Source organism: Helicoverpa armigera, chromosome 2, assembly GCF_030705265.1.
Source record: "Helicoverpa armigera isolate CAAS_96S chromosome 2, ASM3070526v1, whole genome shotgun sequence".
In the NCBI taxonomy this organism is placed as follows: Eukaryota; Metazoa; Arthropoda; class Insecta; order Lepidoptera; family Noctuidae; genus Helicoverpa; species Helicoverpa armigera.
Window position 1 is genome coordinate 6,731,956 of NC_087121.1, and position 25,606 is coordinate 6,757,561.

At 36.6% G+C, this 25,606-nt stretch overlaps 2 protein-coding genes across 2 annotated transcripts in view; one reads left to right on the forward strand and one right to left on the reverse strand.

Moving 5' to 3' along the window:
- Positions 1-9,588, forward strand: part of LOC110375993 (phospholipid-transporting ATPase ABCA3) — a 25,577-nt gene extending 15,989 nt beyond the window's left edge. The window contains exons 11-32 of the mRNA XM_021334313.3: positions 94-223; positions 910-1,139; positions 1,342-1,507; positions 1,653-1,886; positions 1,985-2,126; positions 2,212-2,327; positions 2,421-2,640; positions 2,942-3,107; positions 3,469-3,684; positions 3,792-3,896; positions 4,005-4,176; positions 4,293-4,418; positions 4,594-4,717; positions 4,838-4,962; positions 5,046-5,170; positions 5,342-5,522; positions 5,607-5,768; positions 5,906-6,063; positions 6,155-6,277; positions 6,659-6,824; positions 7,108-7,237; positions 7,385-9,588. Of these exons, the coding sequence (XP_021189988.3) occupies positions 94-223; positions 910-1,139; positions 1,342-1,507; positions 1,653-1,886; positions 1,985-2,126; positions 2,212-2,327; positions 2,421-2,640; positions 2,942-3,107; positions 3,469-3,684; positions 3,792-3,896; positions 4,005-4,176; positions 4,293-4,418; positions 4,594-4,717; positions 4,838-4,962; positions 5,046-5,170; positions 5,342-5,522; positions 5,607-5,768; positions 5,906-6,063; positions 6,155-6,277; positions 6,659-6,824; positions 7,108-7,237; positions 7,385-7,574 (3,507 nt within the window). The 3' untranslated portion in view covers positions 7,575-9,588. The remainder of the gene's footprint in view (positions 1-93; positions 224-909; positions 1,140-1,341; positions 1,508-1,652; positions 1,887-1,984; positions 2,127-2,211; positions 2,328-2,420; positions 2,641-2,941; positions 3,108-3,468; positions 3,685-3,791; positions 3,897-4,004; positions 4,177-4,292; positions 4,419-4,593; positions 4,718-4,837; positions 4,963-5,045; positions 5,171-5,341; positions 5,523-5,606; positions 5,769-5,905; positions 6,064-6,154; positions 6,278-6,658; positions 6,825-7,107; positions 7,238-7,384) is intronic.
- LOC110376003 (phospholipid-transporting ATPase ABCA1) overlaps positions 9,215-25,606 on the reverse strand; it is a 23,540-nt gene continuing 7,148 nt past the window's right edge. Inside the window, exons 11-31 of the mRNA XM_064038717.1 lie at positions 25,098-25,230; positions 24,084-24,313; positions 23,588-23,753; positions 19,962-20,195; positions 19,598-19,739; positions 19,411-19,517; positions 18,948-19,333; positions 18,507-18,716; positions 17,828-17,932; positions 16,824-16,995; positions 16,410-16,535; positions 16,105-16,228; positions 15,542-15,660; positions 14,915-15,039; positions 14,601-14,781; positions 14,046-14,207; positions 13,557-13,714; positions 13,281-13,377; positions 12,770-12,961; positions 12,424-12,526; positions 9,215-12,167 (exon numbers count right to left, since the gene is read on the reverse strand). Of these exons, the coding sequence (XP_063894787.1) occupies positions 11,981-12,167; positions 12,424-12,526; positions 12,770-12,961; positions 13,281-13,377; positions 13,557-13,714; positions 14,046-14,207; positions 14,601-14,781; positions 14,915-15,039; positions 15,542-15,660; positions 16,105-16,228; positions 16,410-16,535; positions 16,824-16,995; positions 17,828-17,932; positions 18,507-18,716; positions 18,948-19,333; positions 19,411-19,517; positions 19,598-19,739; positions 19,962-20,195; positions 23,588-23,753; positions 24,084-24,313; positions 25,098-25,230 (3,459 nt within the window). The 3' untranslated portion in view covers positions 9,215-11,980. The remainder of the gene's footprint in view (positions 12,168-12,423; positions 12,527-12,769; positions 12,962-13,280; positions 13,378-13,556; positions 13,715-14,045; positions 14,208-14,600; positions 14,782-14,914; positions 15,040-15,541; positions 15,661-16,104; positions 16,229-16,409; positions 16,536-16,823; positions 16,996-17,827; positions 17,933-18,506; positions 18,717-18,947; positions 19,334-19,410; positions 19,518-19,597; positions 19,740-19,961; positions 20,196-23,587; positions 23,754-24,083; positions 24,314-25,097; positions 25,231-25,606) is intronic.

Consider the following 25,606-nt stretch of genomic DNA (forward strand, 5'->3'; position numbering starts at 1 on the left):
AACTTAAACGTAACATTAAGTACTTACATACTAATACATTATGTATTTGTTAATTCATTAAATTTATGTTTATTCGAACGTATTTATTTGCAGAATTTAACAAAAATCTTTGGGAATAACATAGCTGTTAACAATTTATCTTTGAATATCTATGACGATCAAATCACAGTCTTACTTGGTCATAATGGTGCTGGCAAATCTACTACAATATCTATGTTAACAGGTTTGTAATACAATATTATTTATTTATGCTTTTATATGTTTTTAAATTTAATTAACAAGGATTAAGTGCTTGTATTTAGTTTGTACCCGGAAGCTTCGTTGATTTTCAATGACATTATTAGATGGAGATTAGGGATAAGAGTACTTTTTGTTAGCCTTGGCACTATCTATGTCTATATCCTCCGTATGTAAATTTGCGATAAAAAGCAATTCATTCAAGTTTAAGATCTCAAAATACTAGGATGAGTGAAGATGTAACATACGTTGCAGAGTGGGTGCAAGTCAATTGTTCACTACTATGAAGTCTTATTTCTGGTAATAAGCAAAGACCGGAACTGTTGCGCAACAGTGTTATTGTCAAGTGGGCACTAGTTTAATGTAACGATGCCGGTCAGTGTGTTAATCTATCTAAATAGAGTTGAAGGTTCTTCAAACATTTTTCTGTCTAACGACGAACACACATTATATGTAATTTCAGCGGCACGCGGAAACCATTTTATAAAAGAGTATGAATTGTCCCAGTTATTATGGTCCGTTTTTACCACCTATGTATTTAAAAAAAATAGGAGTTGATGACTTGTATTGTCCGAGGTTTTACACGGGCGGAAAGGTCTAAATAAAATCGAAAACATATATGTACATAATATGACATAACATACTTTAATTTTTGAATATTTTGTGTTTTAGGAAATTTAAAGTTAACTCGCGGGACAGTGAACGTTGCCGGATATGATATGACCTCCCAAAGCTCAGCAGCCCGTTCGCACATCGGATTGTGTCCTCAGCATAATATACTGTTTAACGAACTCACGGTCAAAGAACATTTGGAATTCTTTGCTAGACTAAAAGGATTCAAAGGCAAAGAACTGTATGACGAGATAGACTCACTTATTGAAAAATTGGAACTACAGGAGAAGGTTTCTACAATTTATGATTATTTGTTATTATGTCCGGGAATTCAGTTCTGTACCTATCAACATAATTTTTGATAAGAGTGGCCTAATATAAAGCTTCTTGAAGTTACTAATGGAACTAGAAAGCGATTGGGCGTACCTGCAATATTATTATATTATAATATTCTATTCTATTCTATTCTAAGACATGTTATTTGTTTCACAGCGTGACTATCCTTCAAAAGGTTTGTCAGGAGGTCAGAAGCGTCGTCTTTGTGTTGGTATTGCTCTGAGTGGGGCGGCACGAGTGGTCTTACTCGACGAGCCTACGTCTGGCATGGACCCTTCATCTCGTCGAGCACTGTGGGAACTCTTGCAGAAGGAAAAGAAAGGTAGGTGGAAGTTCAACTGTTAGAGCAGAGGATTATCTTTCTTTGTGTAAAGTCTTTTTATTTTATTTTTTATGAAAGGATTGACATATAAATTTAATAGTGTTAACTATAATGGTTTGTTTATACATGTTTGTTATATCGTTAGGTCGCTCGATGATCCTGACGACTCATTTCATGGATGAAGCAGATATTCTCGGCGACAGAGTGGCTATAATGGCAAACGGTAGACTGCAATGCGTGGGCTCTCCGTATTTCCTCAAACGTCATTATGGCGTCGGGTATACCCTGGTGATCGTTAAGGACACAGACTTCGACTTTGTGAAATGCTCCGTACTTATCAATAGCTATATTCCTGGTACTATTGTTAAAGAAGATCGAGGTAAGTTTTTACTGATATATGATCCATCAAACTATAATTGCATCCTTTTATTGGATGCATTTTAGGGTTCATTCCAATAAATATTTAATTTTTTTAAGGAACGGAAATCACTTATAATTTGGTGAATGATTACTCACACGTTTTTGAAGAAATGTTGAATGATTTGGAAAGAAATATTGATAACATCAAATTTAAAAACTATGGTTTAGTTGCTACCACATTAGAAGATGTCTTTATGTCGTAAGTATTTTCTATAAATGTTTAGTTGTTAGTATGTTAGCCTGATTTCGGTAAGTGTGGTGATAACAAAGTACTTATGTTACAGCGTTGGTGCCGACTTAAGTCCAATTAATTCCGAATCTGACGATGCTATTACTACTACTACTGATTCAACTATCGATGATATATTAAAACAAGAAATCGATTCATCTTTGGAAGAACGTAAGTTGTCTAAAGATCTTGTGTATTTTAAACTAAAAAATCATTAGATATCCTTTTTACAACTTGATTACAAAAACGGTCCTTGTTTTCAAGTGGATAAGGACGAGAGTAACGTGACGGGCCTCCGCTTGTTCGGTCAGCAAGTGCTGGCTGTATGGATGAAGCAGTGGCTGGTGCTGATCCGCTCGCCATGGGTCATGGCACTGCAGTTCTTGGCGCCAGTGATACTCATCAACTCCACGCTAGGAGTTCTGCGTTACGTCATGTCTTTATCACCGACCATTAGAACTAGGTGGTTGTCGTTGGAAGAAGGGTGAGTAAAATAGTAAAATCACTTTATTGACATCGGAAGGCGCAACGACAATTGACCGGTTAAGTTCGTGAAATTCTTTTATCTCTTATATCATCAAGTAAATCTAGGTACTTATATTGGAAACCGATCGTATCGACGCCTAGTATCTGCAAGGACATTAAATACTTACCTACATATTGCTTCACATCAACAATCTACCTAAATGCAATAGGGATCTTGTGTCTGAGACTGCGAATCTTATGGCACTTACAGTACCTAAATACATAACATACATACATATAACATCATAAATTATTTTCAGGTATACGGAAAGCGAAACTCTGCTCAGCTTCAACGGCAGTGTATCGTCATCAGTGGGTGCCCTAGCCGCGCAAGCATACCAAAGCCTGTTTGCCAATTCTGGTGTTATGGACATGGAAATCAACGCTATCGGAAGCCAAGCAATAGAAGAATATTATCTAAATAGAGTGAGTCACTTTACAATTTTCGAAGTCGGCAATCGATATATCATGATTTCGATAAAGACATAAACAGGGATCAAAACTTCGATAAATAAATAATCACCTGCTATATCATAATTACAAGTCATTATGAGTGAGATTCATACATTATTGTTATGACGGATGGATTTACATTTTTACAAATTTAAATAAACACATCCAAAAAAAGAAACTCAATACTTAGGCTCAGATTCCACTGAAACGGGGAGCTGTGGAGTTTTTAAACATCTTTCGTTATACTGAAATATCCTTTCTCCACCCACTCAGTAATATATAAAAACCACTAACTTGTAGGTACTTGCTAATAAGAGTTTTTTTGCTTACACAGACAAATGATCCCGTTGTGATGGGTTCGCTGCGGCACCGCTTGCTGATAGGCTCCACATTTGACGACGACTCAGCTACCGCCTGGTTCAGTAATTTCGGCTACCACGATGTTGCTACATCGCTTGCGGCAATCCACTCAGCTATTCTCAGATCTAAAAACTCGGATGCAGTACTCAATGTATATAATCATCCGTTGGAAGCTTCTTACATAGATCAGGTAAGTTTTACAGGATCCTTGTAAATTCTCTTGAAAAATCTTTTTATACTATTCCCTCAGCTTAGTAGCTAGAATTAATTACTAATGTCTCCAATGAATGTTTTCAGAGTGACGTGCAGACTATGATAGCTATGTTGTCCATGCAATTGTCGTCTGGCATCGGCAGTAGTGTGAGCATTGTTAGTGCGGTTTTCATCATGTTTTATATCAAGGTGAGAACATTATTTAACCGCTGAAAGTTTTTCTGTTCTTATTTACCTGGTATTTCCAAAGTTTTGTGACTTCTTCAGGTTATAACAGTTCGCTTCTGATTTTCGCAGGAACGTATGTCGGGGGCTAAACTTCTACAAAATGCAGCAGGCGTGGCGCCTGCTGTGCTGTGGGGCGGCGCAGCGATCTTCAATTGGTTTTGGTTCCTCATCACTTGTGTTTCCATCGTCATCTCGTGCGTCGCTTTTGATGTCATCGGGTTATCGACCGTGCATGAATTAGGTAATATGGTATTTCCTAGTACCAGCCCTTCTAAATGATGTTTAAAAGAAACTAATTAAATGTGACTTGTACCTTTATAGGCTGGTACTAATTAATAATTGCAATTTTTTTTTCAGGCCGAATGTTTCTGTGCGTCATGGTATACGGTGCAGCGATGTTGCCATTAGTGTACCTTCTGTCGCTTAAGTTCAAGGGACCAGCTGTCGGCTTCGTGGGTTTCTACTTCCTCAACGTGCTTTTCGGTAAGTTGTAGGATAGCTAAAAGGGCACAAGTAGATGAGTATTAGTATCATATACTTAGATTCGTTTCAGAGTCACCCATAATGAGTCTTTGCTTTCTTTTCCCCTTTTTGTAACGACCGCGTTATTCCTAGATCCGGTAGGTATCTGAAAATTCATTTGTCTTGTATTCTTCAGGCATGATGGGTGCGCAGGTGGTGGAGGCACTATCTTCTCCTATGCTGGACACGGAGCAAGCCGCCCACATTCTTGACTACTTACTGCAGTTCTACCCGCTTTACAGCCTTGTCACATCTATCAGGTTGGTACTCGTTTCAACAAGCCCAAAATCCTAAGTTCTAAACCTTATAAATTTAAAGTAATCACACATTATATTTTAAATTTTGGTGGTGATGTCAAACCGTGCAATTTCGATTTCCAGGTTTTTGAATCAAGTCGGCCTACGGGAGTACACTTGCTTACAAGCCTGTGAGTACTTGCAAGCAGTATACCCGAATCTAGAGTGCAACATGGCAAGCATGTGCGAATTCCACAGTGACTGCTGCGGTAAGTGGCATAGCTTCCATAAATATGAAATTATTGAGATGATTAGGTATATCATCAATTAATTTTTCGATTTCTCCTTGCAGTTCGTGAAAATCCATACTTCGATTGGGAGGAACCAGGCGTCTTGAGGTACTTGCTCAGTATGTGCTTCTCCTGCCTAATGTTCTGGTTGCTGCTTATGACCATTGAATATAGAGTGGTGCAAAAGGTAATTATAGCCCTTTATTAACATCAATAAAAATTATTAGTCCATTGAGGTATTTTCTAAAATTAAAACTGTTACCACTTTTTGTCAGATTTCTGGTCTAGACATATGTTTGATAGACTTTTCGCCAAAGTTCGATAGATGTTTGTGAAGTTTGGTGTCGATTTGTCGTAGGTGTTCACATTCAAGAAGACTCCTCCTCCAATAGACGAGAGCACGTTGGACGAGGACGTGATGACAGAGGCGAGGCGCGCGCGCCAGGTGCCACCGACACGACGCACCGAACATGCGCTGCTCGCTCACGACCTTTCCAAGTACTACGGGAAACATCTCGCCGTAGACCAAGTCTCGTTTAGTGAGTCAACTTCGCATTTAAAAAGATAATTTGAAGGTACATTTATGTCCGGATTTTAAATTAACTTTTCCATTATTCATCAAGGTGTGAACGACGGCGAATGCTTCGGTCTATTGGGTGTGAATGGTGCCGGAAAAACGACCACCTTCAAGATGCTGATGGGTGATGAGTCCATTTCAAGCGGCGAGGCGTATGTCTCCGGGCACTCGGTGCAGAGGAATCTTGATAGAGTACATGAGAATATTGGTCAGTAGCCAAAAAATATCTTAGAATTTTCATATTAAAACTCTTTTTAAGGCTTTACTTATTATTTTTTTAAATCTATTTAATGAAAGTAGCTACGTGTAACCACGTATATTCATGTTAACTAATTTACATTGCAGGATATTGTCCGCAATTTGATGCATTATTTGGTGAGCTGACGGGTCGCCAGACACTCCACATGTTTGCGTTGATGCGCGGCTTGCGTTTGCGCACTGCGGCGCCCTCAGCTGAAACACTCGCACATGCGCTTGGCTTCTTCAAACATCTCGATAAAAGGGTAATCTTTTATTTCTTTTAATATATGTATAGGACTACCTACTTACTGTATTGTAGTTGTCATAACGTTTATTTTGTACTAAATTTTTCAGGTGCATCAGTATTCAGGCGGCACGAAACGCAAGCTTAACACGGCGATAGCATTCATGGGACGAACACGGCTTGTGTTTGTTGATGAGCCTACAACTGGAGTCGATCCCGCCGCTAAACGCCACGTGAGTACTTCAATCTAATTAGCGAAAACCAGAACAAGTAGACTCAAGCCATCTTTCGATAGGATAGCGCATGCCCTCAAGTGGTCTTAGAGCTCTGCCTCACTAAGACGCCATGGCTACATCGCCAACCAGCTGCCACGGTAGCCAGGAGCCACGTAGGCAACGGTAGCTCGTGGCCACGCCTCCAATTTGGCGACGTTGCCAAACCGTCGCCAAGTGAGTTAGGTTCCATACATTTCAATACTAACTGCTTGGATACGTAGCCGGCGACGTCGCCATTGGCGTCCTAATGAGGCAGGGCTCTTAAGGATACTAGATTTAGGTTTTTTTTTGGTCCTTAACATTCAGCAATATAGAATCCAACGTATTTAAATTGTTCAGGTATGGCGCGCTACCCGCGGCGTGCAGCGCGCAGGTCGCGGCGTGGTGCTGACGTCACACAGTATGGAGGAGTGCGAGGCGTTGTGTTCGCGACTGACCATCATGGTCAATGGTCGCTTCCAGTGTTTGGGAACGCCACAACATCTCAAGAACAAATTTTCTCAAGGTAAAGTAACAATTCTATAGGAAAAACCGAATGTAGAGCAGGCCACTAAGAATCTACCAGTGTTTTACATAGGCCTGAAAGAAATAGAAATAATAAGAAAACCCCTTGTAAGTTTGATGGTATACTAGTCGTTGATTTACAAATGACACCCTGTGCCAGGTTTAGTGCGCTTTCCTAGTCAAGCAGGAACTTCCTGTCGTTAAAAGATGGTCACACATTCTCCCAGTCAACCCGGAGAGGGCGCGCTGACGGCTTATTGATAAATAACTTTAATTTGTTTCAGGCTTTACTTTAATCATTAAAATGAAAACTGACGACAGTGAAGGTGACACGCAGTCAGTAAACAGCACTACCAGCGTAGTAGATAGTGTCAAACTATACGTCTCTGAGAACTTTGAAAGTCCAAAGATAATGTAAGTAACAATATCTATTTCAAGTTCTGGAGCATAGAATTTGAACTTAAAAACTGAATTTATCACTATCGTTTCAATTAGAATTCCAGCAGTGGTGTGCTATAATGGGGTAATTGGCTGCTCTTTATAGATAATTCTATTTTTCAGGGAAGAGTATCACGGTCTTCTAACTTACTACTTGCCTGACCGTAGCATGGCATGGTCACGAATGTTTGGTATCATGGAGCGGGCCAAACAGATCTTACAAATTGAGGACTACAGCATATCGCAGACTACCCTCGAACAAATATTCTTGCAGTTCACCAAATACCAAAGAGAAGAAGGAACGACGTTATAACAGTTGGATAAGTAGCGGTAAACAATAATGTTATTGGAATGATTCTTTTTAGTTAAATAACTACGTGCAATGGTCAGAAGGAACTTATTCGAGAGAGTTAATTCCAAAAATCCATAATTCATACCATTTTATTTTATGTGATTTTTTTTAATGATAGACAAGCTAATATATACCAACATACCATGACCAAAGACCATATATACTATATTTAATAAGCTTTTAAATTATTGTTCTTAAATCGTAAAAAGGCGTCACATGGCGGGTAGATCAATGTGTAGGTAGCCTCTTAACGGATAAGATGAATTTAATGCATAGATTGTTTTATTATTTCCTTCTGTTTCATGTCGGGGTTTATTTATTATCCGTAAATAGGTGCCATAGATAACCTATTTATTTTAGATAGGATATCAAATAAATCGTATTAGCGCTGATTAATTCTAACGGTATCTAATATATGTAGGTACAAAAGTACTTCTAAACAGAGATTACCTTATCAGTATAAAAAACTGCGAAATATCCTTAGCATGACTAACAAATAGGATCGAAAAAGTATTTGCCATACAGTATTCGTTGAATATACTTAGTACGTTTTGTTCGAAAGAACTTTGACTATAAAACTCTTGAAATGAGACCTGAATTTTTGAATCTTTGTATCATCAAACAAAAAATCAATGGTTTGGTCATAGTTAAGGTCAAATAATGAAAGTATCCTTTCAATGGTTGACCAATGTTGTGCATACGTAAGTGACAATCTATTTGAAGAAATTTTAGTAGATAGAAAAATTGGTAGGTAGTATTTCATTAGGTTTAAGATATTAATTAAACTGTAAATATAAACTTGTAAATAATGAATGTTATTTATAACGGGTGTGTCGTTCACAATCACATTAAATCCTATCGCATATGCTTTATGATATTCTACGGCAAATTGTAAAAAAAAAAAAACCTAATCCATTTAGTGGTTTAGCCGCAGGAGTCATTTTTCGTTTTTATAATTGACAACATCATGTGTAAAGCAGAGATAAAGTTAGGAGTATCGAATGTTTTGATCAGTTGACAGCTGTCAGTTTTCAAGGGAGAATTTCAGTTGTTTGTAATGACTGACTTTTATACCTATGGTGTTCTAATTTTCGCACATTTATATTCTATTTACTTTGTTTGAAAAATTCGTTTTTTTTATTTTTACGTATTTTTCTTTTTTCTTTGTGTTAATCGGCATATATTAACCAGTATATTACCGCATTTCATTTAATGTGATTATGAACGACACACCCGATATACAATTTTAGACAATTTATAGAATAAATAAAATAAACACATGCTCAAGCGCTTTGCATGCGTGTTTTTGTTTTTAAGGATTTATCCATGATTATACCAAATATTTTTTACTTTGATACCAAATGGGCTAAAGACAATTTAGAATTATTTTGTTTTGTGTGCTGTGTACCTTTTTATAGTATTTTTAATGATTTAATTTAAGATTGATTATACTTTCGAGATAATATTATGAATGCCTTACATTATGAATGGTTTACCTATAACATTTTGGCATCAAACGTTTTATAATAGATGTTTATTTTATATTGTGATTTTTTTCGACCTGACATATAATTTATAATCTGAAATCAAATAAATTGTGATAAAATATTCTTAGTTTTATTAAAAAATTGTCTATAAACACTACACAATACAAACACCGTCCTTATGAAATAACATACAAAACATTGAGAGGTTATAAGCAATACATTAAAGCCAAATAGTTGCAATAAATTATAAGTTGTATAAGTACTGTTGAAGCGTAATAATAAAGTAGCAATTGACAGAGGCATTATGAGTTCTACATTCACTATTTATCGTAAAAGAGATTGGCTTGTAATACTGCATTTTCAAAGGAACTTGTACTAATGCAATAATTCATTTTATTAGCCCGAACTTACTGTACATGGCATCTGCTATATTGGTAGCATGGGGCACATTTTATAAATAAATATATATATTTTAATAGCAATAACACTTTTAAAATAATAATAAATCACAAATCATATCACACAAATTCATTTTCATCAATACTGTTTTATAGACAGTTATTAACAATTGCGTTGCTCGCTCATACCCACATAATAAATGTCAGTATTGTAATGACTATTAACGCAAAGCTTTTTTCAAAGAAGAATTAAATCGAATTTACCTACAGCAACCTTTTTTTAATAGTTTACCGACTTGTCTGAAATTAACTTTAGACATTACTTTCAGATTAAAAAAAGTCTACTCAGTTTTATAACTTGTGCACAACAAAATAAGCATAACTTTTGCGTTATTCATTTGTTATAACCGTTGTTGGACAGTAAAATTAACACAACAATACTTCATATAATAGAACAGAGTTAATTTTTTGTGGATATATTCATAAACTGCGATTTTATGTAAGTGTACATACGCCAGCACATCAGACTCCTTCAATCTGTATTTTTTTCAAAATTGAACCTTATACTTCAGAGGTAAAGTTTTTAATCGATCAACGAAGTCTGACAGATTGTAGTAGCTTGATGTGCTGGTGTCTGTACTACATAACTTTGTACTATAATCTCTACCCACAATAAGTTATCTTACTGTTTGTAGGCCGTCCATTCTTTGAGATTGCAAATAACAATAAATATTTAATATTTTTCTACTTATGTGGTAAATTAAATAAATGGCAAGATGTTTCCTAGTTGAAGATCTCTTACAAGCTCAATTAGATAAACTTTCAATAATCTATTGACAACAAACCACAATACATAGGATTCGAAAATAGATTCTATTACTTATATTGTTTAATTTTCTTTAACCTGGATTTTTCGGATTACCAATATTATACAAAAAGCGACTTGCCACTAATGAAAAACCAACCTACCGGTTTTCAGATCTTTAAGCATTTTTTCCATAATATAATGACAATTACTCGACCACATTTATTTTCTTAAAAGAAGGACAAGCACCATTGAATTATCTCACTAAAAGTAAGTACATAGATACAGAAATAGGGTATTATAAATACTGAAATTTACATTAACTAAAAAACAAAATACACAAATACATTTTAGATTTTTTATCATAACATTATTTTTGAAAAGGAAAGTATTCGAATAATGCTAGTAGATCATAGTTTTATTTTTTTAATCATGGAGATTTATATTAGTCAAAGATACAAAGCATATTGATGTACTTATCCTGAATTCAAAAATAGTCCTGAGAAATACCTGAATATCAATAAGTTCTTCTTTGTTTATATCTTTCTCAAAGCTTTCAGGTATCTTCAATGTAAAAATGTACTATGGTGGGTATATTACAAAAAAGAATTTAATATTACCTTAAAATAAATAATTAATTGTAAACCTTTCTCGATGTCATACATCTTGAGATTATACGTTGTATACTGCATTCAGATCTATCGGCACTATTTAAAAATAATAACGGAATGGCGTAAAATAACGTTATGTAACTAAATATTTTACTAATCACTATTTTATGAACTTTATAAAAGATCTATTATATAATATCTATAAGTTGAACTTTTCCGCTGTGCATAGTATAGTATAGACATAAATATTATGTAAATATAATTCAGTATACAGTCAGACACATCAACAACAACATTTAACAATACAGTTGCAGTACGCATTATTTTAACATTTATGTATTTATCCTAATAATATTAGAAATTTTTGGATGTATGTGTGTATATTTGTTGCTCCTTCACCCGAAAACTTCTGGATATTGATGAAACTTGGTAGTAATACAGCTTATATCAGAATTACATATTATGTACTTTTTAATGTTTTGGGAAAATTGTTCCCTCCAGGGGCGGGTGAAACCATGAGCGCGAATGACTTATTTAATTTCACATATAAAATATTGAACATTCAAATTGCTTGCTTTATTTTCTTACTTTAATAGATCTAATTATTTTTAAGTACTAAATTGAGACTGACGAACTCCAAGTAACGAGGATTATCTTTGGATATTGTACCGCTTGGATTGTTATATTTAACGACAGAAAAATACGGTATTGTTGAGTATATTAATAATAACTATTTATATTGAGACAAGTTTCAGATGTGACTTTGAAAAATAAAATAATTGTACTATATTTTGAAACTTTGCTGAAGAAAACTGTTCCATCGAACCTATAGCCGTTAAGAACATTTATTCAACTGTTTCATGTATTACCCTGACGCTTATTAGCCTACGCACATCGTGACGACATAACACACAATTTTTTGACAAAGGAATTTCAACCTGATTTCGTAGAAATACGACACAGATTCTAAAGTTTTGTTGTACTATCGAAAAGGATCTTCGCAGAACAGTGGTGTTCCGATGCACGTAGACTATAAGTAAATGAACATCAAACTACTTATTGGTGTTTAGGCTTCAGTCTCGTTACCTTGCAACCTCGTGAACTGTAGGAACACTTGCTCTAGCGTGGTCTGGGATACGGAGTAGTCTTCTATAGGGAACTGCCTGCGAGCTTCCTCCATCACGTCGAAAACACTCCACCAGGGCAAACCCGTGTCGTTGATGTAGTATGTGCTGATGCCCAGGTAGGATTCACTGCAAAAATAATTTAAGCTTATTTACCGCATTTTTATGTGTAGATTTCAATATTTTCGTTTTTTACGTTTAGATCATAATTATGCTGACAATGAGTTCAGCAAAAAAAATATATATACATAAATTACTCTATAAGCAACTACTATACTTTATAGAAGGAATAGGTACTTTTATTCAGGACTAACTCGATTCTTCAATATGAAGAGTAAGAAATACGTCAAGTAATTCATATAAAATAACAGAGAGAAATACTCACATAAGTTTGGATTCACGGAATTTTTCAGTAATATAACTGTCTATCCTGGCTACATCGGCATCTCTGTCTGGCCCGGATTTGCTTTTAACTATTAAGGTATAACCTGAAAAAAAATCAAGAAGAACTTTATATGTTGTTTTATCAATAAATAGGTAGCTTTACTTTAAAGCAAAAACTTAATTGAAAAAACGACTTAATAAAATACTGAAAAGGAGAATATAAAATAAAAAACATTGGAATTCAGAACCTCCTCTTTCTTGGGAAGTTTACACCATTTGATAAAGTTTTAAGCTCATCTTCACTTTACTGGCCTGCCAAAAAAGTTTCTCAATGAATTGACACATACCTTGCGAGAATTTATTCTTCAAATGCTGCAGAGGTCCCAAGCAATACAGACGTCCGTTGACCATGACGGTCAGTCTCGAACAGAGCGCTTCGCATTCCTCCATGCTGTGTGACGTCAGCACTATGCTGCGACCCGCCATCACTGCCTCGCTGATACACGACCAGACCAGACGCTTTGATGCTGGATCCATGCCTGGTAATGTTATTGTGTATTGTAGACATTGCTAGTAGTTTTTCAAAGATTCATTATGAGCGATTAAGTGAAAAGTCTGTGCGAAAGAGATACCTTCTCGCCTCAATTATAAGACCACCCGTTGTCATCTGCTTAATTTATTTAAAATAAAAATGTTAAAGTGGTGTTCCTAATGAAGTGTACGTAGGTATCTATTTATTTATAACCTAGTCAGAACTTTCACATTTCGAAATGCGTAAAAAATATTTGAATAGATATTTCAAGTTATATTGAGACTTGCTATGTAACATTACATAAACTACTGTTTTGTTAACTTTACCTGTAGTCGGCTCGTCAAGGAACACCAAAGACGAATCTCCGAGTAAAGACACAGCGGTACTAATTTTTCTTTTAGTTCCACCGCTACATTCATAAACCTGTAAGTTTAAGCACGATATTAATTATTTGTTGAACATCTGCTCTCGACGTCGATATGACTTGCATACGTCATTTTTGCCTAGATTGTTCTGTCCTGGCCCAGCCTAGATTTGGGCTTTATTTAGGCCGTTATAAATTTAATTAGCTATTTTTTGTTAATAGTTTTCTTATTAATTACCTTTTTATCATAGTGCCTCAAGAAACCAAGCGTGGTAGCGAGGTGAAGCGCCCTCGCATTGCCCACGTCGACCGGTATTCCGCGCAGCAGACAGAAGATACGCAGCGTCTCGCGACCCGTCAAGTTCTCGAATAGGGCGTCGAATTGCGGACAATAGCCTACAACAGGGAAATTTACTTTAAAGTAATAGGAGATAATAGGTAATTGATTATGATTAAAGACACAACAATCAGGGAAACGACTACCCATCTAACTGCTTCAACGCAGTTACCAGGGAACTTGACAAGGTGGCCCCACGGAGCGACCACGCCAAGCGTTATTTAACGTTATGGTCGATCGATCAGATTGTGGGGTGCATGATAACCAAAATTCCATTCATAAAGGAAAAGGAAAGGATTCCTTTTTTAGGTTCACGTTATAAAAAAAACCATCCAAAGGATGTTGAAACCACCGATTTATTAACGAAAAAATAAAACAATGTTTACCTACCTATATGCCTATACACATCTTGCAGGTGCGTCTTTAAAGACATTCCATGTACGAAAGCGTCGCCGCCCGATATGTGCGCGTCGCCCGTCAACATGCGGAACGTGGACGTCTTTCCTGCACCGTTGATGCCTAGTAGGCCGAAACACTCGCCTTTGTGCACCGCTGTGAAAATTACATTATACATAGTTAATTGCTTAAAGGGAGAATAATGTAGCACATGGACACTTTATACCCTCAGGTCTGTATGTTCTGTAAGGCAACTTTGACATCCATTTCATGAAGCTTCTTTGGCAGCCAAAAATCACTCACATAATAGTTATTAAGATACATTTGGTATATCGAACGAGTATCGAGATTAATTACGATAGGAAAACATGTACTCAATCCTTCTCTGTGTGAGAGGAGGTCTGTGCCCAGCAGTGGGACGATAAAAAGTAACAGCAAAACATTTATTTTGTAGGTAAATGACAGTTTTACCTAAGAACAGATAAATCGATAAAAAAATTGTTAGCAAAGTAAAAATATGAGGTTTTGTATCCTAAATTTCCTACTTACCAAACGTAAGTCTATTGACAGCGAGGAACTGCTTGTAGAATTTAGTGAGGTCTCTACAAACGAGGCTTTGCTGTGATATTTGCGCTCTGGTCATTTCTTGGACCGCGGACCGTTCTGTGGACACATCACTGTCTTCTTCTAAAATAGGCGGCGTTGGCTGGTTACTCGAGGAGTAGAACACCTAATAAATGAAAAAAAAAGATAAATACATATTTTTACATAATATAAATTTTGAAATTGGAATAATTTTGAAAATCTGTAATGTTGCAACCTTTGTAAGTCACTGACCATAGACAAAAGTGTTGTTAACGTACCTTATTTAAAAGCTCATATTCCTTAATGAGCAGTAATGTGAAGGATATTATTCCGACCATGCTCATCATGAACAGATATCTTCCGATGCCGGGCTCATCCCACTGCATGTACGGGTTGTCATCGACTGGGGGAATATGAATGACATTTTAATGTGTATTTAAATTAATTAAATGGCTTACTTATGCTAATAAGGTAACACCTAAAGCACGATTTAAATAAATGAAGTTGCCATTTATAAAAAATAATAACAGCTTAGCTTTAATAACTAATATTATTTTTACAAGCTTTTTTTTAAATCTGCGTCCCTTAGACTGCACTGTTGAATACAATAAATTAGAATGAATAGTTTATGTGTCAAATTCAAATAACAGACACAACATAAAACAAAGACAAAATATGGAGACCTAATCCACCTCATTATAAAACGTGGTCCTAAGAAAGAACCTGCTTTAGTACTAAGTATAAACCATCGTCTCAAGCAAAATTGAAGGTCTAAACTTAGTACTAAACCCGGTACTTTTTAAACCACACTGTATGATAAGGTGTTAAAATTTTGCCGGAGAAATAAATATAAAGCTAAGAGTACAAACTACGATACAAAACACGCACCCACAAGACTCACTTACTACAACACACGGAGAGGTTGAGTTGTCGACAGATGGTGTGCCGCGTACAGTTGTCAATGTTCAGCTGATCGCACAACCCGTCGCATGCCAGCATGGAGAACGATGACACGCTCATGTCCCTAAGAAATTCAGTCATTGTACATCTGCTTTTGAAAATATTTGTAACGTAGAAAGTACATTGTGTGTAGAAAATTCGAATTGAGAATTCAAACCTGAGTAATGAGGATTAATTTTGCCTGTAGTCCTTAAGGAGGCTTTATGAGATTATTTTTGTATTGTGTACAAAATAAACGAAATCACATAATAAATCAGAATATTGCCTCACAATTTTGTTAGAGTACGCTGTCTTTTAAGATTACATGGTTTTTAACTGAATTAAGACTAAGCGATGTGACCGTGCATTATTGAAACATTTTATTACAGAATATTTCATAAAACGTGTAAATGAAATGCTTGCGCAGCAAATTAGCGTGTACTAGGCGTGGTCTTGGATTGTGTTAAAGGTTTCCAAGATAAGAACAATATATTACGAATTACATTAAAAAAACATATTGAATTTTTACCTGAAACTTCTACTGATGCAGTAAATGGGCAACGGAGAAAAAATCCAGTCGAACAGATGAGCGTAAAACGGACTGCCTACTTCTGGTAATCTCAATAATTCGGTGATTAAAAATGGCATGCAACCTGATGAAACAAAACAATGAATTTATTATTCGCTTTCAAATTAATAGAGCTTGTGAATACAGTGCCATTACCAAAATACAGGAATGAATAATTTCAAGACTGGTCATATGACATTTTAATGTGAACTAAATTAAATAAGCTGTTCATGTCTTGTTTGTTTATTATTAAATGTTGTAAATACCTGTGAATATATTCATGAAGCACATTTTCGAGAAGCCGGTGGCGGCAGCCTCGAAATAGAATGATGCGAGGTAGTGAAGCGGTATTGTTGCTATTGAGAATACCATTAAGACTAGAAGTACTCGGCCTGAAAGAAATTATTATTCTTTTAATACCTAACGTGACATGGCTTTAAGTTTCTTGCTACAATCGTCTTCTGAAAAAAAACTCTCGATATTATAACGGTATCTGCAATGTTCCTGATCTCTCTCCGGTCGTGTCATGGGGCTATGAAAGTAAAGGAATTGGAAGTGAATCTGTGTCTGCGCAAATACTCGTGCAGCTGGTTGATTTTTCCTACGATCTCCTTATACGAGAACAGCCGCCGTGGCCGAAATAAGCTGTGGACGCCATTATTATCTTCAATGTGACTAACCTAATTCAGCAGGCGTAGATAGTGTGCTCTCTTGAAAGCATGCCAGAGTGAACACGATGCAGAGATAGACCATGAACAGCCACATCCAGTCCCATATGAGAGACGTCACCCACATCACCGCCGGCCGAACGCCCGACACTCGCTGTAGAAGCTTCGCGCCACTTATGCGTTCCTGGTAATAAACATTTCTTGATCATCATTATCTTCCGAGCCTTTTCTTAATAATGTTGGGGTCGGCTTCAAGTCTCAAGTCTAAGAGCTGCATCCGGGCAGCTCTGTAGCACTGCTTTAGAAGGAGCGACTGCCCTATCTGACCTCCTCAACCCAGTTACCCAGGCAACCCAATATCCCTTGGTTAGACTTACAGGCTTCCAACTACCCGTAACCCAAGGATGTTCAATGACAGACATTTCTTCGATCATTTGTTAATATTACGTATGTATAGTGGAGTTCCTGTAGGTTTAACTTTGGGAAATTGCTACTGTGAATTTATGTTTTTGGTAGGGGTGTAATTTTTTAGGCTGAAGAGAAAACTCTTAGGAGACTCTTAGAACTTTGTTAACCATGTCACTACCCCTTATTTCGAATATGCGTGGAAACAAACGAACTTTTGAGTTTACGCCTTTTATTCTACAAATAAAAAGGTAATAAGTTGGAAGGTGCCTTTGTGTTTAGATGGCATGTTTCAATCTAGGAGACAAGTAAAGATTTCTTAAAGTAGACGTTAATCCAATTTAGGCTCAGTGTGAAGGCCACCTTCATTACTCTACCTAATACGGATGAGGTGAGCGTGTTTGTTGATTTGTCCTCTTTTTATGAATTCATGGTCAACACAAAGGTTTGATAATTTTCATTTGGAAATAATCACCGTTCAGAACAGCTGTACAATTTCAAAGTAAAATGATTCATCGACCGAGACCGTGACCTTTTTAATAGGTAATGTTTTAAGTAGAAATAATTAAATTACCTACTTACATGTTAGGTATACAATCAATATTACTTACCTTAATGACGAAAAGTACGAGGAATGCAGTCACAAAAGCCATACAAAAACCGATGTTAAATGCAAATTGGAATCCCATACTGCTTCCAGACGCCATGACTTTTACCTAAAATTATTATTTATTCTTATAACTTCCATATTATTATTTTATTTATTTATTCTTAGAGAAGGCTTACGGACTAATTACAATATTATAAGTAACATATTATAAAACTAAATTGCCAACAACAAGCCTCCACAGATAATTTCAACCTATCGATATTTACGAGTTTAATACACATAATGTAGGTAACATACTGTTACAGTCTTTACACCCTAGATACCTTCAGTTTGGTTACAATTGCTAGCCTGTTACATTATTCACAATTTTATTTAAATTATGTTCATTGTATTCATTTGTATAATTCATGGCAGAATTATTATTGTTGATGAACTACATTCTAGCTTGTAAGGCGGCGACAGGACTAATCAATACAATTTATTTGAACGATCCCCGAGTATATCGAGTCGTACAGTTTTATTAGACCGTCCTAATTACGGTCAATTGGACCATTGTATTGTAAGTACATACATTTCAATTTGAGCGATGCAATTGGGCGATTTTTATAACATTCGTGTGAACATGGAAATAAATCAGGACAAAACTTCGTAGGACTTCATAAAAAAATCTTTGGACTTACCAAATGTTCAATAGAGTACGGCAATGGATGATTGACAACTTTCAGAGTGCTTCCAGGTGACAAAGCCCCCATTATGGCGTTGTTGACGTGAGCGAGTGATATAGCTGAGTCGTGGTACCCGTAATTACTGAACCAGGCAGTAATATTGTGAGCCCCAAAAGTAGCTCCTATAGGAATTTCGTTTCTCACTCTCGAGAGGTCTGCTTCGCTCTGACATAGAAAAGTATAAAGAAAAGTTAGTGATGTTCGAAATAACTGTCTTTAGACTTTGAAATTAAGAAAGACACTACCTTATTATAAAGCGTGGATTTAAAGACGTACCCGCTTTAGTAATAGCTTTAGTCCACTGATTTTGTTCGGGGCGGTGGTTTAAAAGTGGTACTAAAGCTGGTACTTTTTTAAAACCACGTTGTATAATAAAGTGGATTGTATCGAACTTACCAGTTTTAAATAAAATTTCCCCAAATTAGAGGTGCCTAAATCTGTAAACGTCATTCCAGGGTACGTTGATTTTTTAAAGTAATCCTTATACGCCGTCATTGCCTTAGCTTCAATGCTACCATCCGTTACGTTCGCTTGGGACATCAAAGTTTCCGTCGTCGCGAAACCGCTCTCTAGACTCAACGTCAGAGGTGGCAGTTGAGACAAAAACTTCCAAGACCTCGCTATAACCACTGATATTGTTATGTTAATTATAGGCGTCACGAACTGTATTAAAGCAGTCAATTTGTTTCTCATTGAGTTATACGCGAGTTTCAAAAACATCGCTTTTATGTGATTCCTGAGGAGTCTGTAGCCTCGTACTTTTTGTATAGGTTCGTTGTCCGCTGAAAATAAGACAAGTGTTCTATAATCTGACCAGAAAATAGTTGACGAACGAAAATGTTCTTATGCGCGTACTTACCGCAGTTGTGATTGGCTAGAGGAGCTATGGCACACTCATTATACGCTCTGGAGCTGCCATGGTTATTCGATTTCGCTGACGGACTCTCTACATCCTCTGCGCCTGCCCTGTTGGTATTATATTTACACGTTTGTATTATGTGTCCATGTACCTACTTAAAATCATTGCAATAAGTGGGAATACATACTTCATGAAAACTTCTTCTAAACTGGTAACAGAAAGTCCATAGCTAGAAACACCCAAAGCTTCTTTTTTTGCCTCGAATTCTTTAAGCATTTCTGGGAATTTACTGACATTATCGCTTGGCAAGATATATGTTAATTCGGAACCTGAAAAAAGAGCTGCCGGTTAGGTTCAAATCTAAAAGTATAAACAATATACCGCGACCTTGACAAGTCGTTATTCATAAAACGGCCAACGAACTCTGATTGCTAAAACAAAATAGCCGATACTTAAGTCACGGATTACGTGATTTACTGTTACCGGAATCATAGACTTCTTTAGAAGTGCTAAATAAATAGAATTATAGACGCTCGCTTAAACCAACTCACCTATATTAGTATTTTCTTTGATGTCAGGTACGTAAACTTTGAAAAATTTGGTGATGTCATCCGGGATACAGTTGTCTCCTTTTACAATGGTAATTTTGTAGCCAATGCCGTAATGTTTTTTAAGGAAGTAAGGAGTTCCTACGCACTGAAGTCTTCCTCCGGACATGATAGCTATGCGATCGCCCAGAACATCGGCTTCGTCCATGAAGTGAGTCGTGAGGATCATTGTTCGACCTAAACAAAAACAAAGGAATGTCTTCATGCTGAACAAAAAAATATTGACGTAGGTTTTAAAACGCCACATTAACATGATGACTTTTTTACAAAAAAATAAGATACAGATTCTCGTTTATTTTAGGTGTTATCTATACATATAATAAATCTGTAAAAAAACTGTGTCTGTACATTGAATATATTAAAAAAATAATAATTGGGTGGGGTTTAGAAACAGTAATGGAGCACAAATCCAAAAAAAAAAATTCTGTCTGTATGTCTGTATGTCTGTTTGTTTGTACACGCTAATCTTCGGAACTACTAGACGGATTTCAATGATTTTTTCTTTGTTGTATCAGTATTAAGCCTGGTCAACATATAGGCTATAATTTATCTTCGAAACTTGAAGACCTGATGCAGAACACCAACAGACCAACAAAACTATAAGAGATACCAAAATGGTGCCATAGCAAAAATTGTTTCATGCGATGAGCATTTTCAGCTGGGATAATAAATTTTAAGATCTGGAACACCTGATGTGGAACCCCAAGAGCCCAGCTTCTCTGTACCATATACAGGTATGACGTTTTAGCAAAAGTTGTTCAACTTGATAAGCACTTTCTATTGACTTATACAAATTGAAGATCTAAAACACCTGATGTGGAACTCCAGGGGCCCAGCTAGACTATAGCATATAGAGGTGTGACGTTTTAGCAAAAGTTGTTCAATCTGATAAGCACTCTCTGTTGACTTATAAAAATTGAAGATGTAAAACACCTGATGTGGAACCCTAGGAGCCCAGCTAGACTATAGCATATAAAGATATGACGTTTTTGCAAAAGTGGTTCAATCTAATAAGCACTCTCTATTGACGTATATACATCGAAGATCTGGAACACCTGATGCGGAACTTCAAGAGCAATACTACACTTGAAATGTATAGAAACGAATGTTATGAAATAGGTATGGTGACACAAAACCGACGATTATCCCTTTATACACTATAGAAATATGAACTCAAGGACAATCCCCGGTGGACGTCGTTAAAAAAAAGACAATCCCCGGTTCTGTGCTATACCATTGCTAACTGTGGATGAAAACTACTTGGGCTATTATGATGGGATGCTAATGGACTAGGAATGGGGAAACTACGGGAACTTTGGCACCTGCCGATGACAATGTATTAGATACATGTAAAAATTGCAGGTGGAGACTTCGCCAGCTCAATTACTGGGCCCCCGGGAATCAGTCACTGAATAGCAACAAGAGGGCAACAGGGACATGAGCGGCTGAAGTGTGAGAATACCTCGGCGGATTTTAAACGCAGATTACGCGCTCCCTGTGGGTCACTCACGAGGCATCCTCCGAGCAGGGCTACTAACCCTGCTCTAGCGACTCCACTCTGGACGGCCAAGCCAAGCACTCACAGGCTTGAGACAGACTTGAGTCCTACCCCCGTCATGGTTCACTCCGACCGGCCGGAGATGGGGGCAGTATACTCTCCCTGGAAAACTCAGTATATATAGCCCCGCGGGGTAGCTACTCCCCGTCATCAGCCTCAGATGTCCTGCGGTGCTTATATCTCATTATTATTGTCGTTATTATGTCAAGAGCCTTTGTCCCAATTATGTTAGAGTCGACTTCCAGTCACGATGCAACTGAGTACCAGTGTTTTACAAGGAGCGACTGCCTATCTGACCTTCACAACCCGGTTATCCGCTCAACCCAACACCCCTTGGTAAAACTGGTCAGACTTACTGGTCTGACTACCCATAACGACTGCCAAGAATGTTCAATGACAGCCGGAACCTACAGTTTAACATGCCTTCCAAATAACGGTCATTGGTATCCAAAATATACGTAGAAAGTACCTACATACGAACTTAGAAAAGTTGCATTGGCAGGTACTTGCCAGACCTGGAATCAAAGACGCACGCTCATACTTGAGAGATTGGTTCTCTACACACTAAACCACCACGACTTCCACTAAGTCACCACGACTTTGTCATCTATTTAATGTTTTTTACGTAATAATACGTGTAATATTTTTGCCACACACAACTTAAATGCGGACTAATTAGAATCACTACTTTTATCCCTATGGTCGCGTCTATTGCGGTTCAGTTCTCAGCGTTTTGTTAAGTCTGCTGTGCTTTTGCCGTTGAAGTACAAAAATTAAATATATGGAACGTTTCTAATGCGTATTTCGTTGTTTTCAAGTCAACGGGCTCTTAAAATTAAATATCAGACGATTAAGACCTTTGATTTTGCTAACCCCGTAGTCGCTGGCATAAGGGACAGGATCCGCGTACGAAGTCGCGGGCAGAAGCTAGTTTATACATAATACTTTACCATTATCCTGAATGATAAGTCTGTTGCAATAAAGCAATCATTTTGCAAAAATATCGTTCCAGTAAAAAATGGAAACAAAAAGCCAGTAAACGACATTGAACTTGATTTTGAACCAAATGAAACAAAAACAGAAATGAGACATCACACTTTAACGATCTATTATTAAATTCAATATTTTCTCTCAACTGATGCAACTATGTAAGTCTTCATAACATATTATTTTGAATATTTAAGATTGTATCGAGTAATGAGAAGTATAAGAAGACGAAGTTAAGTGGAAAGTCAAAGACTGATCATTGGACTTAAGGAAAACATGATTATACCTTTAAATCTAACAGCTAATCTAACATTAGAATACCGGTGTTACGCGTGGTTGAGTTGTGGAGGCCAAACGGCCAACATGCAATATTTACATTTTGACATTAAAGTCACATCTTCATTCGGAATTCTAAATTATTTGAAACATCGTAATTACAGTCCTTTCAAATGATTTGGGTTATTAATGAATGTGTTACCGTAAATATGAAAACGACAGCTGATAACAGTTAGCTGTTGTCAATAAACGTTATTGTGTTGTGTCACAATATTAAGTAGTTGGATAAATGTAAAATAATCTTCTACAGAAACGGAAGTTTCCCTATCTCGACTCACTCAACCCTACCCTTACTCACCCTAGCTCGTATGCAATAGATAAGTTAAAAGGTATTCATACAAAAACTCGCCGTTCATACTTCTCTAGGCCGTGTCGAAGTTAAACTTGTGCGTATTTAGAACGCGAGGGTCGTGAATTCCGCGATTGAACTATTGACCTTTAGGGCAATCAAAACATTACATTGCGTGGGCTTGGTGTCGCAGTTTCACCGCAGTGAACGCAAATGAGTTAGCTCAAATTGGTACCCCGACCTCCCTTCCATGTATTTTAAAAGTTCAAATATACATACAGATGTGAATTTAGGCTCAAACCTAAATAAGTATTTTTTTTTTTTGTAAGTAGTCCATTATTGTGCTCTACTATTCGAGTAATTTTAACTTTAGCTTTTAATGTGCTTTTTTCTACTTGCCTTTCTTCTCTTTTTGCAGGAGGTCCCAGAGTGCGCGGCGGGCGGCAGGGTCGAGGCCGGACGTTGGTTCATCCAGCAGCACCACGCGCGAGTTCCCGCACATCGCCGCCCCTACCGACAGACGACGCTTCTGACCCCCAGATAATTTGTTCGAAGTCACATCACGCTGCCAAATATAAAACTTTTTGTAACATCTTATAAAACGTCATTTAAAGTTACGAACATGAGAAACTGGCTCGATAAACCTTGCAAAAACCATGAATAATTACGTCACTTGTCATAAAAGGTATATCGGATTAGTTTGCCGTGAAATGCGTCATTATCTAGAATTTTAAATCATACATATTTATCATTCTGAGCACCGGTTATATTTTTTCCGCGAAGTCATCTTACACTACAAGTTAGCGCAAAGGTTAGCTATGGATACAAAAACTATGCAGCAACGTCATTCCAGCTACCGAGAAAAATCATTATTGACATTTAAGACGAGACTTACCTTTGCTTCCAATTCCAAGAGTTTCACAAAATGGTTTACTTCTTCTTTCAGTTTACTGTTCGGTACGCCTTTTAATCTTGAATAAAATATGATGTGCTCCGCGACCGTGAGGTCTGGGAAAAGCACGTTGTGTTGTGGACATATACCTAGCGACTTGCGCGCTAGGCCTGTTTCAGTCACAATGTTGTAACCATTGATGAAAGCTTTGCCAGACGTCGGGGGGACCATGCCTGGACAGATTTATGAATAAAGGTTAAAATAGTTCTAAAAACGCACAAATTCCAAAATAGTATTGCCGAAACAAATATTACATAATGATGTACAGAACAATTATTATCAGTTTGTTTCCCGACAAACGCAGAGAATCATTTCTATGATGATTGATGTAGTTAATCGGAAGAGCTAAATTACAGTTAAGTGGTCGTAATTGGGCAATTGTTTAACACGCGAGTACTGACTAACTGGTACTAGCCGAATAGAGAAACAATGTTGTATGGTTAGATTTTCTTTAGATTTATTCTATCAAAGTTTTTCACCCTCTTATTATGTCATGTTTACGGATACGAATACACACTCGCACATGAAATTACCGTGACCCAAATCGTACAAAATTATAGAGAAGAGATGCCACGGCATATGTTAACAAGCGACATACTTAATTGAGCCTTCTCATAACATTGTATACTATTTTTATTTTATGAATGCGACCAGGCTTCCGTAAAAATACATTGCAACTACAAAATATTATTCTTTTTTATCATTGTTTTTAATATACATAAGTAAGAAATTATTACATTATAATTTGTATTTACATATTTTTTATATCCTTGTTTATTAGGTGTTTTATTCATCGTGTTTAAAAATGTGTTGCTTTATTCGTTAAATATTTTAATCAGTAATTTGGAATAATAATCTTGGATCGTCTACAAAACGCTCGCTCATACAACTTACGACTTTTTTTGTTAATGTTGACCTATCATATTATTATATAATTTAGGTAGGTAAGGTACTGACCTGTAAGCATGGATATGGTGGTGGTTTTACCCGCACCATTGTGACCGAGTAATACGGTTATTTCGTTCTCATACATCCTCAAGTTCAAGTTGTCGACAACTTTCTTACGACCCTTGTAGATTTTAGTAAGATTCTGAAAGAAAAAATAATATTTACATCCCTTTTTAATTCTTTAGACATTATATTATAAACTATGTTGTGAAAAATGAAAGCTCAGTAATAACATAAAGGGATGTAAAATAATTTGTGTTCCTAAATCTTTCGAGTGTGTAACATCAGTCATGTTTTTGAATGACGTAGGTTGCACTAGTAAATGTGTAATGTGTGTTTTATATTGTCATACTTGTAGCCTTTTATAGAAAAAGAAAGTTTAAATGGTATTACCACGTATATAGGCAAACATTAACATTATTGTGGGCAAAAAGGCCTTCGATATAGGCACTCGTAAAATATTAATTATAGAACTCCAATATCGATGTAATAACTGCACCTACTTATCGCTTTATAGG